We start from the raw sequence: 26,125 nt of genomic DNA, 5'->3' as shown, positions 1-26,125 counted from the left end.
ATCTCTGAAATGATGGGAAGGGGGCGATAAGGATCCGAGCGTCGTTTCATCGATCGCTCGTCAGTTATATACACAACAGGAAATTGGTTAAAAATAGCTGGACAATGAGTGGGAGGAAGAGGAAGCGGGAAAACAGAAGCGCGAAAGGGCGGAAATAGGAGAACCAGGAAAAATCGGAAAGAGGGTTGTGTGTGATAAAGAAAAAGTCGTGCTTATAAATAGCTGATTAACAGAAAAACGAATATTGATACGTCCCTGAATGAACTTATGCATTATGCGTACAATCGAGGTCTGACCCCGCGATAAGCGGTATATGCAAACGATTGTTGAACTCCGAACGAAACAATTCGATCGTTCCGTGAAAACCGGAAAAATTTGGCAAGAGGCGAGGAAAGTTTACGGCACAAACGAATAAAACCGCGGAATCGGAGCTTCCTTCGTTTACATTTTCCGGAGGGAGATTAAGTTGCTCGGTAGCGGCAGATGTTCCGCGAATTTCGCAAAGTGCCACGAGATATCGCACCGGGTCGTTCCTGTTTCCGTGGTGGCAGATGTAACACGGTTACACACGATGATCGTCACCATTTCACTCGGACTTCGCAGCCTAGTTTCCCAACAAAACTCTTCTTCAACTCGTGGAAAGTTGAAGCTTCATGGTGAATATCGAACGTCTTTTTTTTTCATTTTTAACCAGTCACTTCGATATCCATGAAATTTATTCTGAACTTTATACACCATTCGCAATTCTTTTTTTTTCTGAAACCGATTTTTCGCTTCGCCTTAATTTTCTCGAGCAGTCGTAATTTATCGTCGTCGTTAGCTTTACGGGGGCTGATTGCTGAATCAAGACCCGGTCCGTTCGTTTTCTCTGAATCCTGACAAATCGGTGTCTCCCTCGGAATGCAGCCAGTATTTGCAAGCATTCCGCTAGCGGGACTTCATCTTATCTCATCTAATCAAACGTACCTCGCAATCGGTCCACCTGACTCGCGTTTCCGTCGACTTCTGTCGGCCGGAAATCGGTCGACAAAGACGAATGTGATCCGTGACGCGCATGACCGTGTAGATAAACGAGAAATCGATAATCAATTCTTTTTAATACGGTACACAACGAAGAGGAGCGTTTGTAAATAAAATTCTATACCTTTTTTGAATCATCCTCTATGGGCAAACACGTACCGTGGGAAAGTTGTATGTTACAGCAGATGTACCGTTCTATGTACACTTCCCTTATGTGTACATTTCACATGGAAAATTTATCGACGTCCATCAAAAGTTGACGCACGATAAACATCTGATATCGCGTGTTCGATAAATCGGGAATTATGTGGACAAATTAGTGAGGAAAGTTGTTATGGAAAATGAAGGGATCAAAACATGGGTGACGTTTTTATTAATGATTCAGTGGATGGTTTATCGTAACATCAGCAAGGGGCGAAGTCTTTTCATCGAAAGTTTAACAACTTTATAATTTTTTCCCACTTTCTAACTTGTCTACTTCGAAGTTCCGTGCATTCAGGTTCTCTCAACTCCGTCGTAGTTCCTTTTTCGTTGTCTTCGAAATATTCCTCAGCTTTAACATAACTTCTTCCACGGATTAAAAGTTTTCACAACTTTGAAGCTTCCAATTAGACGCTTTCGAACTTTCATACTTTTTTTCCCATAATATTCCTTAATACTCAAATTGCCAAACGAAGCACTTTTCTTCACAATTCAATTTTCGCCATTAGCTTTCTGTGTTACTTTTATTAAGAACACTCGTCGGCGTTCGTCTGTTTCAATGATTTTCAATGTCCTTAGTTGTCGTTGAATCGCGTTGATCGAGCCGATGGTGTATCGCTTCGTGAAGCGTCGCTTAATGAAAAGCAAGGAAAAGGAAAACGATACGAAAAGGAAAAAGCGTGGTCCGAATGGTCGAGCAAAACCACAGCCGATAGAATTACAGGGATTAATCGATATAGAAGGAGGAGCAATTTATATCGACCTGGCACCTTTATCAGAAGTCTCCTCGATTTTCTACGACCGATCGATCATCGATAATTGCTTGCCGCTCGATCGACGCTGCTCGTCTGTCGACGATTAATTTTTTCTCATCTTCTTTTTTCTTTTATTTTTTTACTTCTTTTCCCTGGACTCGTCGGCAGCGATTCTATTCGAGTTAGACGTTCGAACAGCATCGACTACCGGCCTATTAACAAGAATCGAACTCAAGGCGTACTTCCATTGTCGTTTCGTTGACGTTCAGCCCTTCCACGTGACCGGAGCTCTTAGCTGGAAGGTCGAGGGTCTTCGAGGTTCGTTGACACTCGTGACGCGGTTTCAAGCTGAAGAATTTTTCAGGAATTTTCCCCTGAGAATGTTTGTTTAATTTATGGTGATTTTCATGAAGTCGAGGGAACTGGATTCGAGGGTGGAGATAGAAAGAGACTGGTGGAGTTATGGTAAACAGACCGAACCAAGGGTGGGAAAATAAAATCAGGAAAATAAATTTAAAGTGAGTAAAGTTACTATTGTATTTTAATATTTACCAGGTTTAATGGAAATAAAATAAATTACGAGTATAACAAACATTAAGTTAACTCGTTTAGGTTCAATTTAGAGAAGACCGTGAATCAATCGTTCGATTTTCGCGCTGATTCTCTATTCAGAGCCATTTAATTGCACGTTTCGTGTAAATAGCCGAAGCAATTCCCGAATTCTCGTCGGTGAACCGAATATTCGGCGTATGTATGTATGCGCGGCTTTTCTCTACGATCGATATACCGATCGATTGTCATTAAACCGTTGGGTCAGGGTGTACGCTAAAGCTAGGGTTGTGTACATACACACAGTGTTCAAGGCACAGAATGCGTTCGTGCATAAAACCTCGACCGTTTCTCTGATTGCGCTTACCACCAGGTGAAATGTTGATAAAATTATAAAACACGCGAAAGTTGTTGTATCTCGTCTTAATGGAAAATTAATATCCATAATGTTTAGCTTGGAATTATTATTAAAAGGCGTCGAAAGCTCGGTTGAAATGAAAGTTTCATGGTGATCATGGCGACGTAAACTTTAACTATTTCACGTGGGCTCGATGAAGTCTGTGTTAATACCGGTATTCATCTTGTGCTTCCACTGTTTAATACCGGTATTCAACCAGGCATTTAGCTCTCGTTGGCTCCGGCAGGGGCTTTATCACGACGCACTTACTCCTTTCTCCCCATTTTTACACCATGATCTCGGTTCTTCTCGATGGGCAACTTCCAGAATCCCCTTCATTCCTTTCACACTGACGGGAACTTGAATTTAATTCAATAGAATAACGAATGCAATAAAGAAGTGACTCGAGAAATTTCTCCATTCGAAGGTTAAGAATCACCTGAATGTTAGGTACAATTTTCAAACTACCCCCATAACAATCAACCCTGTTAATTGATGAGAATTAGTGAAACGTGAAAATAGGGTATCGTAATTTCCACCGAAAAGTTTCATTTATTCGCCGGCGGTGGAAGTCGGAATTATAACAGTGTTCACCAGTTACCCTTCCGCTCGTTTTACCCCACCGAGAGGAAATCGTCGAAAAACGGGCGCGGTTCACTTCGGGTCACCTTGTACCCGGAAACATACCGGGTGTGCCGCATGATAATAAACCACGCTCACACGTACATTCACGTACGTATGTACACGTGCGCGGTTAGATTGGAGACGCAGACTCCGCTCTATCGATCCAGTCTGGAAAGAGACGAGAACAGGGGATGAAATCGCGATGAATCGAGAGAAAGAGAGACGCGCGCACATATCGGAAAGAGAAAAGGAGAATAACTGATAGAAGGAAGAGAACAGGTTATGAAGGAGGATAAAAAGATCGTATCGGTTGTAAGTTGACTGAGAAAGTGAAAAAATAGAAGACAACGATGGGGTGTAAAAAAAAAAAAAGGAAAAGAAAACGGGATGGATTGAAATTTAGGGTAGGATGAAAAGAAAAGAGATAAGCAATTTCGAAAACTAGTTTGAAGAAGAAAGGTGAGACATGTTTATAAGAGAAGTAGAAATTCTTGGGGTTGAAACTGAAAAGATAGGCAGTATTTTATTTGACAGAAGAACTGATATAAAAATGGAGAACACTGGCGCTTCTGTTAGAAAAAAGGAAAAAGAAAGTGGAAGATAAGAATAAGAGAGGGACGAAGAAAACGTGTTTGAAGGTGTAGTTTCCTAGCAAAGTTTCTCGACTTCCGTCGCCTCGTAGCTCGATTCGGATCATCCCTAATTGCGGGACGTTTTATCAAAGTTTTAATCCCCTTAAGTACCCTCTCAACCGATAGCAACGCATACGGGGAGAGACAAGATTTCATCTGAATAGAAAAACAAAGATGCATTCCTCGCTTGTCACTTAGAGGTTGAAAAAGTTTCTTATACAAAATAATTATTGCCGAGTGATTGGTATGAAATTAATTAAAAAAATTAAATGGCTTTGAAGTCGACGCGGTTGTGTCAACGACCTCTCTTTCTTCATTGTGGAACATGCTCGCAGAAGATTCTGACCTAGTCTGCATCGAGAGTCGTTTATTGGCATTTTCGTAACGCGTTACGCGCGATGATAGATAGGACACGGCTTTTGGCAGACTTACAGACATCCGGTTTTGCGAGTACGTGCACACGTATTTCACCGAGCTGACGGTTCGGCGACATTTCGCGCGGGGAAAGGGTTAAGGTCATGGCTCGCAAGTTATTTCAGGTGCGATACGAATAGGCATTTCCGTCGTTCATTATATTGATTAATTCGCCTCGTGACATCGTTTTGTTTTATTAATCATCTTTCATTCGAATTGGAAACTCACCACTCATTTTGTCTTCACGATTCTTCTTTACGAAACATCGAGGGTGAGAAATAAAATGGAGGGGTAACGAGTGTAAAAAGTTTGCGACTATTGAAGGTTTTCAGTTTTATCAACTGTAATTACGAGTCCGAAGAAGAAAGATGAAACATTCCACCCACGTGTTTGAAAAGTTTAATTTTCACTTTCGTAATATTTCGCGAAATTTCCACGACGGTGGGTTATTACCAACATGTAGGACAAGTTTTCCAACAAAGTTACCAATGTTTGCAAGGAACTTAATATTCTCTGCTCGCGAAAACGACGTTCCAACAAGTTTATTCGCTTTGGGTTTGCTAACTTCGTTAAATTGCTTTCGCTTCGTGTCATTAGTTGGAATTCGTTCAGACTTTCTATTACCGATTTCATTTCTCTGTGTTTTTTCTTTTTTTCATCTCCCTCCGTGGTTACCTTTTTCACCTTTCGTTGGCATTCGAAGAACAATCAATTCCGTCGAAATGCGAATGAAAAAAAGAGCGGACGTGTGTCGCAAGGTGAAGGCTCGTGATTTCAATCGAAAAAATTCCTGCTGTCGAGCGGTGGATTCCTTTTGCCTTTCTCAAATTCCATCAATCACGAGAACCTTTTATCAACATGATCTAATCAATTCAACGACGATCGATTTTCCTTTCACACTTGAAATTTTTGGCAATTATCAAATTATTACTTATAATTCAACAAATTTCATAAATACGCGAAACAGTTATTTCAGCTGTAAAAAGCTTTCGCAAATTGCCAGGGGAATTGTTTTAACACAGTCTCATTCATTTTCGCGAATAAATTTCCTCGTCTCTTTGATACGCACCGAAACAAATGCAGCACATGAAAATGAACGCGTGGTAATCGAGAGATGCATCCAGATAGCCCGCCGATGATACGTTAATGAAATTTCTCACCGTAAAGTCAAAGAATCGAAATCACATTTCATCGAGAGAGGAAAGCTCTTTGAAAACTTTATGCAAATTGTACTTGATCGCCTGAACATTGCACTGCAATGAAATTACGTTGTCTAAAGGCAGGCTCGCTCTCTTTCGCAGCAAAATTTCTCATCAACTATCGGATGCGATTAGATTTTAATGAAGGAAAGAACGTTGTAATTACACCGTAAACGGAGGACAATATTTAAAGTCCATCACCAGACAGATTGTTATTTTAAGAAGAAAACTTGCTCACAAAAGATGACGAAAACTCGACAGCGAGTGTGTTGAGGATTCGTTAAAACAAACCGAAGATACAACAAAATGAAAGTAAATATACAGTAAAACAATTTTCGTTGCGAAACGGTATCAGATCCGTTCCCATGGAACGATTTACTGGTTTCAGTTAAATATTTGCTGTGCATTAGTACGCTTCACGGTAATGGGCCACCACGAGATGAAACTGTTTACCGAATTAAACTCCGTTGAAATGGTGGGACGGTTTCGGTAAACTGTGGGGAACAGGAAAATTTGGCGAGTTTATTTGCTCGCGCCGATACCGTCGATCGACCAAGTAACAGCTCGCACACCGAGTTTCCGCTTCGATGACTCTTCGTCGACGATTTCCTCGAGACTCGTTAATTTCGAACGTTCTCCGCGAGGCCTGATTTTAATGGTCCCAACGTTTCAACGCAGACGGGGTAATATTAAACTGGATAGAGCAGCTGCATGCTCGGCTGAGAAAATCAGTAAATGCTGCCAGCTCAAGTTGAAACGAATTCCAGATTTGTAGCTGAAGTAAGTTCAACACCTGCAAGCTCGAGTCAACGAACGATTTTATCTTGCGAGCACAGGTGATGATGACTAGAAAATTAATCGAAAAACTGCAAGCTCGACTTGAGAAATCATTGAAATTTCAAAGCGTTGCACATGCGCGAGTGGCTCGATCAGCACATTATTAGTTACGAGTGGACCGTCCCGGAAAGTCCGCGGGCTGATCCGTGTCAACGATGTTTATCGTGCAGGATGCACACAGGACGTGTAGATGGTAACTTATATAGATATCCACCGACGAGAGGGGAACATATCTTTGACCCAGATAAGAGGAATTCGAAGGGATTTCTTATCCCGGCTCCATAGCCTCCGGCCAACGGGTTTTCTGGTGGCGAGCTTAATGGAGCTTGAATACTCCAAGATGAGACTTGCTTGCTTCCCATCCGCAGCCCTCGGGCGTTGTTCCGAAATTTTTAGCGAATTTTTCACCGACCCACGACGTCGTTTAAACCGGTGCTCTCAAAAATTGGAAACGCGGATATTGTACAATTTAGATGCATCCGGAAGAAATTTGTGAAACCCGCAACCGTTCAGGAGATTCTCGAAATTTGCAAGCTCAAATTTCTGAGGCGTTTAAAATTAAAATATTAAGGTACTTTGGGTAAAAGGAATTGAACATCTGCAAGCTCGTAGCTTTAAAATTCAAACATGAGCGCATCGCAATTAAGCTGCAAAAAAATCATCGAAATTTGCAAGCTCAGATATTAATCACTTCAATATTCAAATATTGATGCGGTGCAATTAAAATAAATTTAATAGTTGCGAATATGGATCTTTTATCTTTATTCTAATCTCAGTTTTCAAACTTCGTCAGCAACTCTATTAGACAGCAATTCATTTGCTAACCTCCTTCGCTTTAGTAACATGCAACTTATCCTCTTTGTTGGCAAATCATTGGAGGGGAATTACAAGGTGTGGATTATCTGTTCGACTTTTTAATAAGCTTTGCTCGCGACAATTTGCACGACCAATGTTACATCACGCTTGAGTTGTCCATGAAGATTAATAAGAAGGCCACTCAAGGCAATCAAGAAAAACTGTAATTAATTTTCCATCAGACTAGTAAAATTCATGTTTCTTTTCAACAAGCAGAGAAGAAGAATTAACAAGTTATCCTTAAAATTCGACAGAGGCTACACCAATTAATTCCAGTTTATTCTGACGTCGTGTGACCGCCCTTTTTACCGTTCAGAAAGAAAACCTCCCTTAGTTTCTCTCGTCCATTTTTCAATCACCCTTCGTTGTAAAGAATATCCCCGTCAAGGGGTTTGGTGGTACGAAGGGTGACTGAAGTTAGCTAGATCCCTCGGCTCGTGGCGCCAGCCTTTTATACCCGGTTAGAGGGGGTTGAACGGGGTGCGTGTGGTGGTCGGCAGTGACGTCACCTGAGGCACGATGACGTAAAACCCGGGAAACATTACGTTACGCAAGCGTAGAGAGTTCCAGGAGGGGTTGAAGCCGCGGCCCGATCACCCACTGGCCTACTTTCACCGCCCCTTCCCCTGGCGCACCCTCTTCTCTTCTCTGTCCAAGCGATGACGGGGTATCTTTTTTTTCTATGCCTCTCCGGCGAATCCTAAGGGCCACGATGCGTCAATCCATCTCGAAGGGGTAGATCTCCAATCGAAATTTTCAAAATTTTCAAACTTGATGCATTCATCTCGGTGTTATTGGAAGAGGAACGGGATGAACCTGGATATTGGGATAGATTCAGAGCAGCGTGGTATGGTTAATGGCTTTTTTATAGAATGGCTGAGATTATTGGGCTTCCCGTGTGGTTATTTGGGTAAATTGATCGGCTGGACCGAAGGGTGAAGATATATGCAAGAGGGTGCTTCTAGATATTGGGTGAAGCATTTTAAATAAATTTCGGGTTGAATGATAAATTTGAACATAAGGGTAGCTTATATAGAATGATTGTTACCATTTGTAGGGATTAAAATTTGTTTCTTAATTTTATCAGTTAGAAACAGACTTTAGCGAGAATTATTAATTTTTCAAAAACAAATAATCTTTTGTTCGATGAAAATCGATTCGAACGTGTCACACTTTTCTCTCCGTATCCAAACGAATTCAGCTCTGACAATGAAGAGAAACAAAAAAGGACGTCGTGGAATGAAAAAAAAGGGAATCCAGCATCGCGTGATTAAAATTAAAAGCGAACGTGTCGCTTGGAAAACGAGCCTCGGGTTGTGCGATACCAATTCATTAACGTTCAATAGCCCTGCGCGTTTGACCTTTTTCTCCCCCTGTTTCAACGCCTATCTAAAAAAAAAAAAAAGAATAAAAAATGAAAACAGAAGCCGAACGAGCACAGTTTTGCTTTCGCGGAAAATGTAACTCGGTTATCAAAAATGGCCGGGCTCGGTTCACGAATTTACGAGACGAACGCGGCAACGAACAAAAACAGAGGAGCACGACGCGTTCTAATTACGGTCGAGTGATCCTGTAATTGAATGTAATTGCTACACGAGAGAGGAACATCGCTGGTTACCTGATCGCAAGGGTGTTCCTTTGTGAAAGCCATGGCACTATTAACCTCGTCGCTGTAAACTTCACCTTTCGCTATTAACAGCTCAAATGCAATTAACCGCATCGCGGACCGGTTACTCGAGCACTCTGTTGTTTCGTTGTTGCTCGAAAAATTTTTAACAGCAAGAAGACAGAGGTTGAGAATGATTAAACTATATGTAATCGTCGCGTTTGATCGCGTTCGAAGTTGAAAATCCACCGGGACGGCAACTTGACGAAGTTAATCAGCGCGAATCGGTTAGGAAGGAAGACCGGTATCGCAAAGTCGGCTGATGTTAGATCGTTTACGTGCTAGAACCCGCTTCACAGCGACGTCGCTTCTCCATTTATTAGCAATTTTCCAAGGGATTTGCCTGGCCCATTTGAATGCACCGTTATGCACCGCGCGATGCAACCTTAATTACCGTTGCTTCTCCTTTTCTAGCGGATACGCTATGTCTTGTATCCGATGTACCACCTTCCGTAATGTATTCTACCATGTATGAATTTCAATCCGTTGTATATATCATTTTATTAGTAATTTCCAAATTTTTTATATAGAGAACAGACTCTGTCTGACCATCCATGGATCTGTTCTACTGACGACGTTCTGTCCGACCCTCTATAGTCCTATTCTACTTAAAATCTTGCTCTACTGAACGTACATATTTTTTAATTTTCAAATCTAGCGGAAATAGTTTACTATCGTACGTGATACAGTGCAATAGCATGGATTGGTTTTTCAGACTAGTTTTCATTCCGCATAGAATAGTCTGGGAAAAAAGAGTAATCTCTCGCATGGAAAGCAAACCGACGAGATTGCGTTACAGATTAAACGGTCACCAGCTGCCACGAGATCCACATTGCGAAGCTGAATTAATTATTGGCCTTCGCCGATTCGATTCGAGCGGAACGCATCGTATTTACATGGATTTACGTTATACAGATCTGTTCGGATAAATCGTCGCAGCTAGGAATCGTATTCACGAGACTAGCGTCGCTTGATTCTCTGCCAAACGTGATCGAATTCATTTAATCGTGTTTTCCATTCCGTATCCTACCATAATTAAAGCTTCATTTAGGATTTAAATGAACGGTGTAACGATACTCCGTTCGGTTCTATGTAGAATTTTCGCAGTAATTGATTTTTCCTTCGTTCAAACAGAAAGGTTAGACCAAAAGTTTCTGACGAACCAAGTGGTGGCCGTGCAAAGTTGACTGACTGTAAAGCGAACATTGACTGAGCGTTTCCGCAAGTTCGCGATTCAACGAGCAGGGAAATGATTGCGTGGAACGAAGTCGATGAACGAGAGTTTAGTATCCTTTGCCGGGCGTCGTTTACCATCAACGTGGCATCGTTATTGCCTGTTAGCTCGATACGATCGTGCTGGCAGCGTTTCAAGGGGAGCAGATTACCCCGCGACGAAGTATCATTTTTTAGAATCCAATTATCCCAGCTTATTCCAAAATGTTTTACCAGAAAACAATCATTGAATGTTTTCAAGCTCGGCGAACATAATCGTTTGATTTAAAGAAAACATTTTCATTTATGTTATTCATTATCAAGACACGATACGAAGGTAACAAATTACTTGCAATGTACCTAGTTAATTTCTAAACTAATATTTTTATGCTAATGGGCTAAACTGTGAATGGATTATAAAAAATGAGAAATTAAGATTACCTTCTATGCGTTTTACACATCTTAAGGGTTGGTTAAATGAAGGTAGCGAATGAAAATGAATTTTAGTCGACTCCAGTTGGGTCTTGGCCAGATTTTCGGCGTGTTTTTACGTGTAAACGAGAACGAGCGTAACGAAAATCTAATTGGGATGTGATGCGGATGGCTAGCTGGTCCTGTTTCTTCTTCCACAGAAATGAACACTGACTTTTCTCGGGGCCAAAAGAAAGACGAGCGCGATGCTTGTTTTATCAGTCAATAAAAAGCAACTTAACGAAGATGAGTCCATCTCAAGTTCAATTCACTCCGCTTTATATCTTCACAAGTAAACAGAAAGAAAGATGAATTAAATCTTAAGTCAACAGAGATTTTCCTGCTTTCTTTACAAGCAGACTCAGCTAGATTTAAATCTACCATAAATCTAACTCAGCTCTTTCTCTGTTTTATTTTCAAACATTTCCATGTTTGTTATTTGCCTCATAGCGTGTTCTTAAGCATTATAAATTCTTTGAAATTCCCCTGTCAAAGCAAATAGTAGGAAATCCAAGATAAACCCGATTGAAACCCTGCCTCACGAAATAGTATTTAAATCACCCTTAAGAATAATTATCGGATAATTAATCTAACCAAAGATTTATTGCATTTCCTACGATCAAACCAGACGAAGAACAATACAACAGGGTGGAAAAGTGAAATTACTAAGAGTTGACGAATTCTTGGTGGCAGAGAAACGAGAGCAAGCGTTCGATCTAGCGACATTTCAGGCCGAGCTTAAAGCTTTCAGCCTGGGCTTTAGGGCGCGCGTACGCGCGCGGATATAAATATCGCGCTTTATGGAGGAAATAAAGCGCGAGTTTTTTCCCTTCGCATCGAAGCCCTGTCGTTTAAACTGGACGTTTAATCATTTTAAGGATAGTAACACGTACCTATACCATTACTTCTTTTTTAAAATTCAAATTTACTTAATTTTCACAATAACTTGACGATCTCAAATGATCCCAAAGAAACAGAAATCTGGGAAAGAAAATCGTGCGTCACTTCATCTAGAATCTTCGTCATTTTAATTTTCTTTTCCTTCTCTCGTAATCGTTCTTTGGATAAACGACGACATGTCGGCGAACAAGTTCTCGTGACAATCGGCAAATTCATCAGCGACGTCGATAAAACTGGCCAGACGAGGAAAATGAAAAGGAAAACAGAGAGAAAGAGAGAAAGAGAAAAAACGTGGAAAAATTGGACTCAACGCGAAACGACAAACGGAAACGTGCAGTAATTTGAACGTTGGTAACGGGAGACCGGGTTACTGTTTTGTGTTTTCATGAAAATTTCGCCAGCAATTCTCTTCCGTTTGTTTTGGCAAGAATGAAAACGAGCGGACCGCGAGGAAATATTTTGATGGTTTAAAATTGATCAGTGGTTGGGAATGTTCGGGGAAATTGGAGAGCAATATTTCAGGCAACGAGACGATTTACGTGAATTGAAATGGAGAACAAGGGAAAAGGTACACGAATATCGCGGCGACGGAACGTGTTAAGTCTGTCCGTGGAAGACAAAACAGACGAAGGAGAGCAACGGAAAACGAAGGAAAAGAGATGTGTACGTTATTAAAGTCGTTGCAAAAAGGTACGGAGAAATGTACGTACCCTCTAAAAATAAAGGAGAAAGAAAGTAAAAATCGAAGAAAATAAAAATACCGACAAAAGAAGAGGTAGAAAAAACATGAGGTGTGTTATAAAAGTAAAATAATATTGAAGAGGGTTCAAAAGGGTGGCACACAAAATGCGTCGATCGAAAAAGGGAGAAGATATAGTTGAGGCTACGTGTCGAAGCGATAAAATACCGAGAGGAAACAAACAGCAAAGTCCTACGCGTACGAAACGGAAGTCCTACGTGAGAGTGATAAATAAAATAAAAGTCAAAGGAGTACGTCAATAAACAAGATACACATGCATCAAGCAAATGTGTAGGTGTTGCGAAAACCGATAGAAAAAAGAATATAAACAGAAGAGTTTATAAAACAAGTTTGATAGAGAATCGGTAAACAGAAAAAAATATGGTAAATGTCAAGGTGCAATTGAAGAAAGAGAATATTTACAAACGATTAATTGGATGTTTACGCGATGAAAGAAATGAAAATAAATAAAAATTGGAAATACGTATACCTGGTATGAAATAAAGGTAAAATATGATCACCGTTCCCACACTACCGGATGAAAATCTCCAACAGCAGGTAGTAAAATCCAAAAAGGAAGACTACGAAGAAGAAACGGAAATAAAGACAAAGGAACACACGGAGATCAGAGCAGCAAAAAGAGGCAGGAGTAGAAAAGCTGGGAGAAAAAGAAGAGGGATACTCTCGTCATCTTCCTCTCTTTATGTATCATTTCTGTCCAGCTGAACAGGATAGAACGCACACAAGGAAGCCGCAGAGAAAGACAGAGCAAGAAGGAAGACAGTGAGAGAATCCGGCAGCAGGAGAAAGGGGTGGCATCCCCGGGGGTGCAGGGCGCGCTTGCGCGCTACGTGGGTGGAAAAGCGGTGGCGAGAGCTGCTGAGAACGCCCGGGACTCGTCGCGGCTGGTTCGCGCGAGTGCAACCGAACTAACCAGCAGCCAGGATAAGCGGACACGGGGTACAGGCCGGCGAGGAGTGGCGAGGGGTACGAAGGGAATAAGGGTTGGGAGGGTGACTGGCGAAGTTGGAGGCAAGACGAGGGTGAGATAAAAGGAGAAGATCGAAAGCCGGACGAGAGGGAGAAACACGGAGAGTGAGAGAGGGAGGATGTAAAGAGGGGCGAGGAGGGGAAGGTGCGGATAGAGCGTGCGCGCCTCCGAGGAGGGAAGGAAAGAGAGAAGGCCTGGAAAAGCCGGGAGTGTTCGTTCGTAACCCCTCTCGGCCTACGTCCTCGTCGCCGGAGCAGCGTCTCTCAGTCGACGTTTCCCCGTTTTCCGGCGAGGGAAAGCTCTCCTCGTCCTCGTCCTCGTCGCTCGCCTGTCCACCAGCGAGTCGCTCGCGATCCACGCCCGATAGATAAGCAACCGCGACCGTCAGCGCAGACAGACGCACGTAGATAGCAAACCACCCATACAGGGAGAGACAGGGAGGAGCAGCGGCGGAGGGAAAAGAGGGAGAGAGAGAGAGAGAGAGAGAAAGGGAAGCGACCAGTAGAGGGTGGCAGAGGTGTTCCAACACTCCGCAGCATCCGAGCCACGGGGAAGACGAGCGTCCAGGGGTGGTGACCTGTAACCGCGAGCCAGATCCTCTTGTCCATCGGGCAGGATATTTGTTTCGTTGTAATTCGACATATTGGAAGCTCGGCGAGTTTTTTTGCACACGGTGAATTCGATAAAGTTGATCGTTCGACGAGTATACTGATCGAGTAGGTAGAAGCTCGTTGGTTGAGCGTATCTCTGGTGCACCTGTCGATGCGCCTTCGTGGCAATCGGAACGATCGATCCTCCCGAACGGACGCGGACTTCCGGGGATCGTCGTTCCGTCGTTAATTAGGGGAGCGTGCGCGAACGCGAGCAGGACGAGACGCGGCGCGACGCGACGCGGCACGTCGCGGCGCGAACGAGAAGAGCCGGCGGCTGGCTTGCGTGCGTGCCTCCTTCTATCTGGAGCAGCACCGATCCTCTCTCTGATCCCCGTGACCTTGTGACACCGCGACCAGAGAGGCTCGCGTATCGGTCGACCGCCTCGCCGCCGGGGTAGGAGGGATGCGGAAGAACAGGCTGAAGCGTTGAGGCTACACACCCTCCGCCAGAGTCGTCCGGGTCTGCCGCGTGTTCCTGTCGTTCCTCCCGGCTTCTTTTCGCCTCGATCCTTCTCACCCTCGCGTGCTTCCTGCTCCCATCGCCGCACAGAATGTTACCCGATCAAACTGGACCAAGGTGGGAACAGTTTCGAATCGAAAATTAAGTTCGCCAGTTACAGTGAAGGTGTTCGTTGCGGGTTCAAAGTGAGAACGAAATTTTTAAGCTTCGTCGAGGAACACTGAACACGGTTCCAAGTGCCAAACATTGATAGAAACATTGAACTCGATCGAGGAAGTGATCAGAGGTGGAAAGAGGATATTAGAAGAGAGGAAGAACCGGCGAGAATTCGCTAAGCTCCAGGAAGCGGCTGAAAGAGGGAGCCTAGGGTAACTCGGTATCAAAAGATCGAAGACGTGTCGAAACCATGAGCGAAGGCACGCCAAAGTCTCAGGGAAAAACCGTGCCTGATGGCTCGCCAGCCCGTATGGAAGCCGGTATGATTGTATTCCTTGTCTTTGAGTAATTTCACAGGTTGTTCCAGGAGTTGATCAAATAACTTCTTAGTAATTCTAAATTTTTATAGTTGTTCGATTAATTCCTGGAACATCATGTATAAAAGAGCCATATTTCAAATGTTTAAATCATTAATATTCAGGAAAAATTTCCTCCATCAATTTTCATTCGGCCCTCAAAGTAAGTAACCCTATCAGAGCTACCTTAAGTCCATCAAAAAGTCTTCCTCGTCATTCACAAAGGTCCATCAAAAATGATCATTTCAATATCCGAAAAATATTTGCGAGGGACCGGTAATGTACTTTGATCAGCAGAACGTGAAACGTAGCCTGGGAAAAGCGACAATTAAAGGGCAAAGTTCGTCCGGCAGGGTTGGATTTCAGTTTAAAGGTCGTCGAAAGATATTCGGACCGAAGCGAAATCGTAAGCTGAGGCAGCTCTTTCCTTGTGCAGGGAACACGTTAAATTCTCGTTCGAGCCCTCCGGGTAATTTTCCGGAACTCGAAGCAGAGAGGGTGGTTTTTTATGTGGACGATATAAGGTTGAAACTAGGGCTCCCTGGCTGATATCGCGTTTCTGCGACTTGATTTCAGATTCCGTCAATTTGCTGGCTCCTTTCAAACGGTCTCAGATTGCTCACTCTAAATTTCTATGAATTTGTAAAATTCCTGCTTTTAAAGGTAATATACATTTGTTTTCCAAGATCGAAACACGTAGAAAAGAGAAAGACACATTGTTACAAGTTTTATAATGGTAGGTTCAATATTGAAGTAATAAGAAATGAGATATGTGCTTTTGCCACAGTGTGAACACTGTAACAGATGAAACAGATTCGATCATAATTCGTCGAGGATATTACAATATAAAAGAAGATGTTTTATTCTCAGCTATAAAGTACTAGGATAATAAGAGAAAAGATGGTCTTAAAAGTATCATTGAAGTAGAAGAAGTATTCTCTTCGTAGAATTAAAATTATTGCCACGACGTTTGAATAAAGCTTCAGAATTTAGTATTAAAAAGTAAATAAAACACAAGATCATAAATAGTTCAAAAATACTCCAGTATCTCGAACGTGTTCCATTACCGCCGTAAACATTCCACCATAGCCCGAAGCGTGATGCTTCTTCCAAGTGCAAGAGTACCAATGCAGTTCAAACAAAAGATGCTGCATTCATAATATCAAAGGTATTCAGCGCGAAATGGGCTGGTTCTCTTACCATAAAAAGCAGAATATTAGAGCACCATAAGTATTTCAGCTTGGAAACATGGTAAGAGTCCAGGTGGTCTCCTTAGATAAATTTTCAGCTGCCATAAAGTTGCATTCTATAAAAGTGCACTTCGAAAGTGCATACGGCGCGATCTGTGTAAATAATTTAATAAATAATCCTCTTGTACATCGCCGATGTAATAACGTATTAATCTAGCTTGTGGAAAATTTTGCCTCTCGTAAAAAGGGATGACAACTCGTGTCCACGAGGAACCTTCGGGATTACGTTCGAATGTAGGACAGCAATTTAATTTTCAGAAACGTTCTCGAGTCCAATGCTCTTGTTCTTTGCGTGGGTATGCAACTTAAGTGCAACATTGGAATGATTACTATCAGAATTAGGGAAATTTGAATTTTCTTTGAAAATTTGTTGCTACAGCGTTTTCAGATACTTTTGATGATATGGTGAACTAAATTAACAGAGATATCAGTCTCGTTGGGTCTTTTAATTTTCTAATAATCCATGATACCAAAATTAGGAAAATTCGAATTTTCTTTGAACAAAGAGTTTGCAGTGGTAACTAAATAAAACTGGAGCAACAATTTCAATTCGAGGAATATGTGGACCCTTCTACTGTAATGTCTTGAAAATCAGCAGACTTTGAAAACCTGAAGGACCCTTCGAATCGTCCTTCGAACGAAATCGAGTGGATATTTTCAAATTCAGCTCGAGTCTGAAGCAATTGGCCCGCTTTTCTTATCTCCAGTGTCCTGGTTCTTGTGGATATTCTTTTGGGAGGAGAATTGGCCAGACTTCGTCGACAAGCATCTCCTTCCCTTTCTTGAGAAGTGAAGAATGTGAACCGGATGTTCTGGTGATGAAGCAAAAAGTGACACACTAACGGGAATAATACTTTTAATGATAGTGTAGTATTCAGTTGAATACAAAAGGATTGTATACAAAGAAAGAGATGTCCTTTTAGTAACAGTGTGAAAAACATTTCTAAAAGCATTGAAAAATCACCAGTATTTCTTTTTTATAAAAATGTTTAAATTAAGAACACAGCCACAGTCGCTAAAGTATTCGACTGAAAAAGTATTCCCTTGCAGTCGCTGAAGACAGAAATCTTGCCTTCGCAGTTTCTTTCCGCTCCTCCTAATATTGAAAGTAGTACAACTCTACCGAAAGTCAGACATCTCCATGAAAGTAGCCAAAGTTCGGTGGCTAACCCAGAAAATGAACTTCCAAACTGAGCAGCATCATCCTAAATCTCACAGTGGTCTTAATATCTCTGAAAATTGGAAAATCTCTACTTCCAAAGAATCCAAATTTACTGCGAACACAAATTTTGTAAAATGTCAAAATGATACTTCTTTCTCTAAAACGTCAAAAAACATCTCCGGTATCAAACCACAAATCAGAAGTTTCGATGGTAAAATATCTAGGAAGTTTCGAAAACTACAAAAGAAGAAGGAAGTTCATGTTTCTTCGGCAACTTTCGTATTCCCGTCGTCGTGTCCCGAAAAATATTTCGGGTCGCTTGTTCCGCTACCTCCTGAATTCGCATTAACATATTACGTGTTCGGAAACCAGGATGCGATTGTATCGTATCAATACGTGCAAGAAAGAACCGAGTATAGGTACATTCGTGCAGTTTTGACCCCCTGCGTGAACGTGAATGGCAACGCAACGATCATTCATTAAATTGTTGCATACTAAGTAACAAATTTCGAAACATAGAAAGTCATCAATTGTACTTCTGTTAATTTAAAATCGTTTGTTTCTACAATTCAAAAGTTTCTTCCAACAGAAAGAAATTTTATTCTGTCGCAATTAATCTCCGAAACAAAAGAAAATTGTTTTCAACTTCTTTCCTGCGAAATGGACAGAGGTTTCTTGATAGCTGCTTAGTATACAACGACGATAACGCAAAACATTTTACTTTCATTGTTCAGTAAACAACGTAAGTCTTATTTACTTGCGGTATTTTTTATCCCTCCATCGTTACCAGTTTCTTTTTCCACTAGAACGAGTCAGCCATTAATTAAATCGTCCTCTTTTTCTCTGTCCCCTCGATGGACCATAAATTATACAAATAACAGGACACAAATCCTATGAAAATGGTGGGGTAGTTTTTCTCGAGGAAAGACCATTTAATTCATTCCATTCTGTCCATTTCTCCTTTATTTTTACGTACACATATGGTTTAATATTTCTTTCGTATTTCTGTTATTGAATTTCTCTGTAGAGATAAAAAATTGATACGATCTTGGAAAGATTGCAATTCGTTCGCCGAATTCATCATCGAAGATACGATCGATGTATGGCCGGGAAAATTTATTGATCGATAAGGGAAAAGATCGAATGAATTGGATGGAATTGTAGATGGAAATCGCACGAATTCGGCGTAAAATAAACTCTTCCAGGCTGGTTGTTTTCTCCGTTTGCAATTTCGACGATTTACCGTGCTCGACGAGATCGCTCGCGTAAATTTCGTGAATCTGCTCGTTTTCAACGTTTCTGCTCGTAAATTTCGTCATTGGACACCGCGATATTCCCGCGGTCGGTCCATCCTCGATGCTGTTCCACTTTCGAATTGTAGGGCAACGCGAAGTGGATCTTCAACGTGGTAGAACGTTCAAGCGCGTTTTCAAATTTGCATATCCACTGTATGAATATATTCTGGCATCTCTTTTTTTATTCTCCTTTTTCTACGAACGATGCTATGTTTCTTATTCGAATTAAAACTCTTTTCTTGCCCTCCTACTTTTACTTCTGTTTTCATATTTTCAGCTATATTTTTCTACCAACATTCCCGGTGCTTTCCTTCTATTTCCATATATTTATAGCATGCAAGTTCTATATCCAACTGGATATTATAAATATATATAATATACAATGTATAAAAATAGTTCATGTCACCGCGTAATAAAATCAATATTGTTTAACGCAGAATAAATGCAACGACAGGCGACAATCTCATCCTCGGGAACGCGGAACACGCGAATTATTAAAAATTTGCAAAATCAACGTAATCAGGCCAACGAATTTAGCATCCGAGCGTGATTATTCCCGCGTCAACGAACTATCGCGAGAGATTTCGTCCAAGAGACAGCACTTGACAAGTTCGATTTCGAGGCTGCTGTTTCTCGACGTCAGCGCGATCGAGCGTTACCTACGAGGAAATTCACGCTCTGCTCGCTCTTAATTGTCGATTATTTAAATTTCATCCAGCACGACGAGACAGCCTCGACGATTCGCCGTCGGTCATCGCGAAGCACTTCCGGTGTTTCCGTTTGCTCAGCGCATCGTCGTCCATTCGGTTCACAGTTTCCTCTTTATTCGTTCTCTTGGCTGGCAAATTGGATGGAAAATCCACGTTTATTCACCTGTGCATCGCTGTTTGTTCTTATTCTTAGTGTACACGAAGCCCGCGTAATGTTATTACGACGGATGAATTGTCCACCGGTTCGCAGGAAGGTTAATTCCTTGTACTACAAGGCTTCACGCTACTTAACCCTTTCTTCAGTTTCGAATAATTGTTATCGAATTTCAGGTTCGACAACCTCGTTAGCCAATGTAAGCAAAGATTAATTTGATCGACAGAAACCAAACAGTCCCGTTTGTCGTTTCCTCGACGCTAACGAAATTAATAACAGCAACAGCTCTTCGGTTGGTTCATCCTAACTCGAAGAAGCGTTTCATTAAATTTGCATCGGTGAACTAATTTGTTTGTTCGTCAAACACAACTGTTCCTCGAATTCGCAGCGGGCTGTTTAGGTCATGAATTGTCGATTGTCTGTGAAGAGGACGGCCTATTCCGGTATTCTGTTTTTCTTCAATATTTATTAGCCTATTCCGAAGAGGATGCAATAAAACGAGGCTCGTTCGAGGAGGCTGCGGAGAATCAGCACTTTGTTGATCGAATCGAATTTGCCGCTGGTCGAGTGGTTGATCGATTCGCGTTAAAAGGATACCGCGGACCTTGCAGAATTCTCGAGCAAGGACAAATTCTTGCTTCCGTGGGGAATTCGAAGAATCCTTTGGGAATAATCTTCCACCTCTTCTTCCTCCACTTTTTTTATTTCATTATTCGAACACGGATAAAGTGAACTCATCGTCGGTCTGTAGAAATGAGAGAAATTCTTAAACATCCATCCAAGGGACAATGGTAGACGGTTTGAAACACGTAAATCCTTAGAATGTCTAGAACTAGTAAATCTCGACGCGAGACTTGCCCTTGCAGTTTCGACGAGTCTACGTAACCCAGCGGTACTTTGTTGATTCAACGAAATCTTCTTTCGGTCGAGTGGCTTTTCGCTCGATCCACGGCAAAAACGTGTACAGGGCCTCGCGCGCGCGTTTAAACGAGATTAGGACAAGGGCAAGCGGAGGGTTAAGTAGTTTCCATTGTAAGGATGCTCCACGAAGTGACGACGTTTCTTGCTATCCGTTGCTTGCCACGCCTTTGCATACAACCAGACAGCTCACGGCCGCTCTTTACGCTTAATTCCTCGGGATTTTGATGAAGCAGACACTATTTTCTCTTCAAATTTTCCATCTATCGCTTTTCAGCTGAAACTTCACCCTTGCATCCTTCGAAGATTTAATTTCAATAAATTTTCATAGTATTTCATTAGGTGTTGCTTTCGTTTTTGATTTTGATCATTAGTTACTTGTCTTTATTAATGTCTTAATCGAGAGAATCATCTTCAGAATGAAGAATACGTAGGACACTCCCAATCCAAAGCCCGAATCCGACGGCAAAGGATTATTTCTCGATATAAATCAATCGGCTGCCAATAATTCCCACCTGACTGTCATGGTAATAAAGTCAAATGTCTAATAATATCGTCGCGACGTCGTTTCGGTCCCGCCACGATTTATCGTCGTTTCAATGAGCGGTGAAATTGGGACACCCGACCAACCGGGACACGCCCGGCATTGTTACCTCTGCTTTTAAGCTTGCACGCGTTTCTGACTCGCTCCTGCGAGCACACACACGCTTTTCATTACACGCTTCTACAAAGATATTTTCATGGATTGACTCTCGTCATTTTTTTAACGCTCCCTTTTGAACGTGTTTAACTGTTTGAGTGCCATGCTCTCGTTTCATGTCGAAAAAAGAGGAAAGAAAAAAAAAAAGAAGAGTTTTTCAGGTCTCCCGGGTGAAAATATCAGAAGGCAGCAGTTTGAAATTTTACTTTTTTTTTTCATTCGTATCCACATATTCGCTCACAATAGATTCACGAGTAAAATTTGTTTCATTAGTAGACAAACGAATCATCGTGCCAATTAAGAAAAGAAATATACGAATGCACGATGGCTGGTTATGACGCGGGACAATCGTTCGTTAGTACCAACTTTCAATCCTCATTCGAGTCACGTTGTATCCGGTTCGAACCGATTTGATTTAGCAGGGCATACGTAAGTAATTACGCGATGAATCGCGCCGATTCTGTGAGATAACATAACCAGAATACATCAATTAAATCGACGGTAACTCGGGCAGAATACAAACAGCTTTACTGTGCTAACTATCGTCACTTTGACAATCTGTCATTTTGACGAATTTGGTTGTTCTAGTATTAGTATTTGACAGAGTACACGTCACTGGCTATCGAGGTGTTCAATTCCAGGATTGAGATCCTAAGCACCGTGCTCTTAGGGACTCTTTGTATTTATAGGATAGCATAGTGCGGGGAATAATTTGACAGGGGAAATAATCTCCAAGTTCGATAGTATCTTTTATTAACATTAAAATTCTCCAAGCTTCTGATACACGTTGACAGCCACGTGGAAAGGAAAATTTGTCGACTGGACCAAATGGTGCACGATTCGAACAATGGTTCTCTGGGATTGCCAAAAAAATAAGTAATCGGATATATCGGAGGGATGGTGGTGGTTGTTGCGTCTCGTTAATTCGCGTCGCAAAGTCGCCCAAGAGAATATCGGACCAACGGTCTGCCAACGGTTGGCAAACGTTCTCGACCAGTCGATCTCTCGAATTTCCAGGCGGTGCTTGTTCGTGTTTCGTGTTCCAGTTGCTCGGTTCCCGTATCTGGCTCGAATCTTCCGAAGAATCGTTCGCTGACCCGATGCTCCACTTTTCCTTAAATCTCTCGACAGCTCTTTCGACAAAAGTTCGCAGCTCGAACTGCGGCATTACTTTGATTCCGCTTTGTTGACCAACGAGGGAGTGATACCAAGCAGCTGAAAACTCGCGACCGATCTCGATAAAATTCAACTTCTTCAGAGGTTTCTCGGGATATTCGAGATTATGCGAAGTTTCAGCTGCTTTGAGAATGTTTGAACTTTACGATCGTGTGTAAATTCAGTCTTATATTAGCTTGCCTACTAAACTCGCGCATTTCATGTTTCTCCCTGCACGATTATTTATTACCCTGGAACTATACGAAATAGAGGGAGTTATATTTACAAACTTTCGATATTAAAGTTGTCAACTTTACTCGCATATCTCGCATATCAGTTTGGCAGGTGAAATCGATTAAGGGTCCGGTTGGAAGACGTATCAACGGATTAATCGCGTTCGAAGCCCGCTTAGCCACTTAGGATAACTTGTACACGTCCAAGTGTTTACAACAACATTGTACACTCGCATGCTTCTTAACGTAATTGCATTCTCCCTGCTTGCATAAACTGCAACGCCACGTGTCGATCATCCTTCAACTTTCCTCGAATCTCAAATCCCTCAAATTCTGGTTAAATATTAAATTAAATCAGCCGGTATTGTAATTTGACCACGATTAATATTTCATCAGAAACTTGTAATTAGCAGTTTGAATAATTTACAATGGCAACGACGAAACTGTAGCTTGTTTCCTTTGCACATTTTATTACGTCGAATAATTCGAATAATTGACTCGTTGCCGTACCAGTAAATTGCTTCATAATTAATATTCTGTGGTGATCAATATTCTATTTCCGTGGCGGTTCGGAATCGTAATCGATCCTTCTCTTCTTTCGTTCGACGCGGTAAGGCTTTATTTACCAGACTGTTATCGATATCGCGATCGAGGATACATCGTGATTACCCAGGCCACGTTCACGGACTTCCATTTGACGCGCTTTTAACGTTGATTCAAGAGAGGAGGGCATAATGGAGGGAGCAAACACGATTAAAATAATTAGGGATGCATGATACTCGATGCAATTTGTCAGCTGGAAACCGACTAAATAACCGTTTAAACAGGCGCCGCGACGCCGCGATTTCACGTCGACGATGGTCTTCCTTGATTACACAGGGTGTTCGTGGAACCTGGTACGGACCAGTTGCTGCTGTAACGTCAGCTTGCATTTACTTTTCTGTCTACTTTTTGTGGAACACATCTTGACAGCTGTTTTTCCTCTGTCAGCCATTCTTCACAATAGTATTTTAAACGTTTCGTTTTATCTCTCAGTTATTTCTAGGCGAGTTGTTCTATTCAATTGAAGCTAAATTTCTGTGGCATACGATTTTGCAAAAATTTAAGAACCGAATTGTCAATGAAAAATTGTCAATAGAAAAATCCACGAATCGAGCTAGAGTTCAAATTGAATTCATTACGGAAGGAAGGAAGCCGAATCAGCCGAGTGCATTGACGAAAAGATGCCGCTCTTTAATCTGGGAAATAGTGTCTGTGAGACCGGAAACCGTGTACGAAATCGGATGGTCCACAATAGTTGGATCAATCGGGAAGATTGAAAAGAACCGGTGGATGGAAAGCGGCGAAGAAAGACGCCTTCGAGACGCCGAGTCGATAACTTGACCAATAGAGTCGAATGGGTAAATCAGGGTGGAGCAAATCGACTTCAGGGAGGCAAGGGGAATCTGATAGATGCAGTGAAATCGGAAAAATCCCTATATTAGCGAAATGTTACTAGTTTAAGAGACGATTTAACGAACGTTCCGACGTAAGCTCGTTTAAACTTTCGATAAAACGAATTCCATCGACGATCCCGACGTGATTATTCTTTCTGGATAACGAACGCGGGGATATACAATTTACAAAGGAACAAAGAAACAAATCAGCGAGTTAATATTGACTGGCCTACTTTTTTAAATTGCTAGATGCACCGTCGGTTTGTTATTTCGCCGAGCCTGTTTCGAATATTGAACCTCTCCTAATTGCTGTACACTTTTCCAGCTCGAGATCTTCTTAAGAATCTCATTATCTCCGTTGCTATAACCTTAGAATACAAATGTAGCCGGCCGACCCTTGGCTGAGAAAAAAAGAAGAGAAATTTTCCTTCTGAACATCGAGGCTCTTTTCTTCTTCGCTTTTTTTTTTATATAAGTTTCAATTCTGAGAGTGAAAGAGAAGAAAACAAGTTTTTCTAGCGAAACTTTTCAGCTCCAAGCTTCAGAACTCGCTTGTTTGATCGGTTCTGAACGAACAAAAATTCCCTAGAGATCCCCGTTTGCCAACTACTTTCGCAGTGTGACAGTTTGAACAGAATTATCATTGTTCTTTTCGTTTTCCAAGCGACGATCAAAGAAATCTCGAAAGAAGATTTTCTCTGAGAACGATGGTAAATGTAAATTCCCTAGATGACTAAGAGCGGCTAGGGATCCCTAGAAAGTATCTCTCTACCTGAAATTAATCTCCCAGTAAAAGAACTATAAAAGGATTTATATTACTGTGGTGAGTCGAAACGAATATTTGCTGTTAAAATTATAATGTCTGTACTTTTTCACGACCCGCCATGCAGTGCTGGCAACATTTTTACGACGAGAAATAAACGAGGTCGAAAACAAAAACGTCCGCGGAAATGTCAGGCGAGAACGGACGCGGAATTCACGACCCTGTCGCCGGATTGAAACGTGCTTGCACGTAATTCGTTATTGCGGGCACAAAATACGTGGCCCCGGAAGTGGCGGGCGTCGATTCGACGTCGAAGCACGTCGGGACGCCTCTGCGGATCCTGCTTGCCTCTGCAGCAATCGATGCATCAATTTCGACCACTATGGATTTCCTCGAGTGTCTTCTGTTTCGCGAAATACGCGAACATTTTTCAACATTTTTCATAGTCTTTTGTTATTAGATTAATGTGCAGTTCTGACTTAATGGTTGACTCGTACTACTGAAAATTCGATCTTATTCATCTAACATATAATTAATAACGAATGACTTGAATTAATAAGCAGTTTCTATAAATTTATAATTCTTTCATAAGAAAATTATATATTTAGGTGCTGGTATCGTCAGATTTCTATTGAATGTCCTATCAATCCTTGACTCGTACTACTCCGAATTTGATCCTACTGATCTTACATTCTTTGGATAGTTCTTACTTTATATACAATATTCATCATTCTTTTCTTACCATCCTCGCCAAATGACACTATTAAAATTCCGAAAAGTAACTACAGATTCGTTCACCCGAACTTTTTACCATGAAATCCAATTAAATTATTGCCAACTGTGCCAAGAAGATACGGAAATACGTCCAAATAACCGCAACAATCTTCTTTGCATTATTACGAACGATCACCGGTATATTTATGAATATTATTCCACGGATGTTAGAATAGCGTGTCCTTATTACCTTATCATAGAGACAACAAGTGACTCGAGATAAATTTCACGTCGATGGGAACAAGGAATGCATACTGCAACCGATGCACTGTTCTATTCTGGGATATTTCCTGAAAATCTTATCCTTTCTAGCATCCACTTTCTGTTATCCTCTTTTATGTACCAATCGTGTAACGTTACGAGAGAAGCGTTTCACGGTGGAAAATACAGATAAGGGGAAATACAAGGAAAGCTTTTCGTCGCTTCGGTATTCCGAAAGAAAAGTTTATACATGAATGGTTACGATTTTGGAAAAATAATTTAAAAAA

The 26,125-nt window shown here is 41.6% G+C and overlaps 1 protein-coding gene across 6 annotated transcripts in view; it reads left to right on the top strand.

Annotated features, from left to right (window-relative positions):
* kcc (solute carrier family 12 member kcc) overlaps window positions 1-26,125 on the top strand; it is a 65,606-nt gene that overhangs the window by 31,672 nt on the left and 7,809 nt on the right. The window contains exon 1 of one of the 6 annotated variants that reach the window (XM_034321779.2): window positions 13,659-15,051. The exons of the other annotated variants lie outside the window; for them this stretch is intronic. Within the exon in view, the coding sequence (XP_034177670.1) occupies window positions 14,982-15,051 (70 nt within the window). The 5' untranslated portion in view covers window positions 13,659-14,981. Of the gene's footprint in view, window positions 1-13,658; window positions 15,052-26,125 lie in introns of those variants that run through there. 6 annotated transcript variants of the gene reach the window in all.

The sequence above is a fragment of the Osmia lignaria genome, chromosome 12 (genome assembly GCF_051020975.1).
Source record: "Osmia lignaria lignaria isolate PbOS001 chromosome 12, iyOsmLign1, whole genome shotgun sequence".
Taxonomy (NCBI): domain Eukaryota; kingdom Metazoa; phylum Arthropoda; class Insecta; order Hymenoptera; family Megachilidae; genus Osmia; species Osmia lignaria.
The sequence above is the reverse complement of the archived record's forward strand: the minus strand, read 5'-3'. Positions and strand labels throughout refer to the sequence as shown.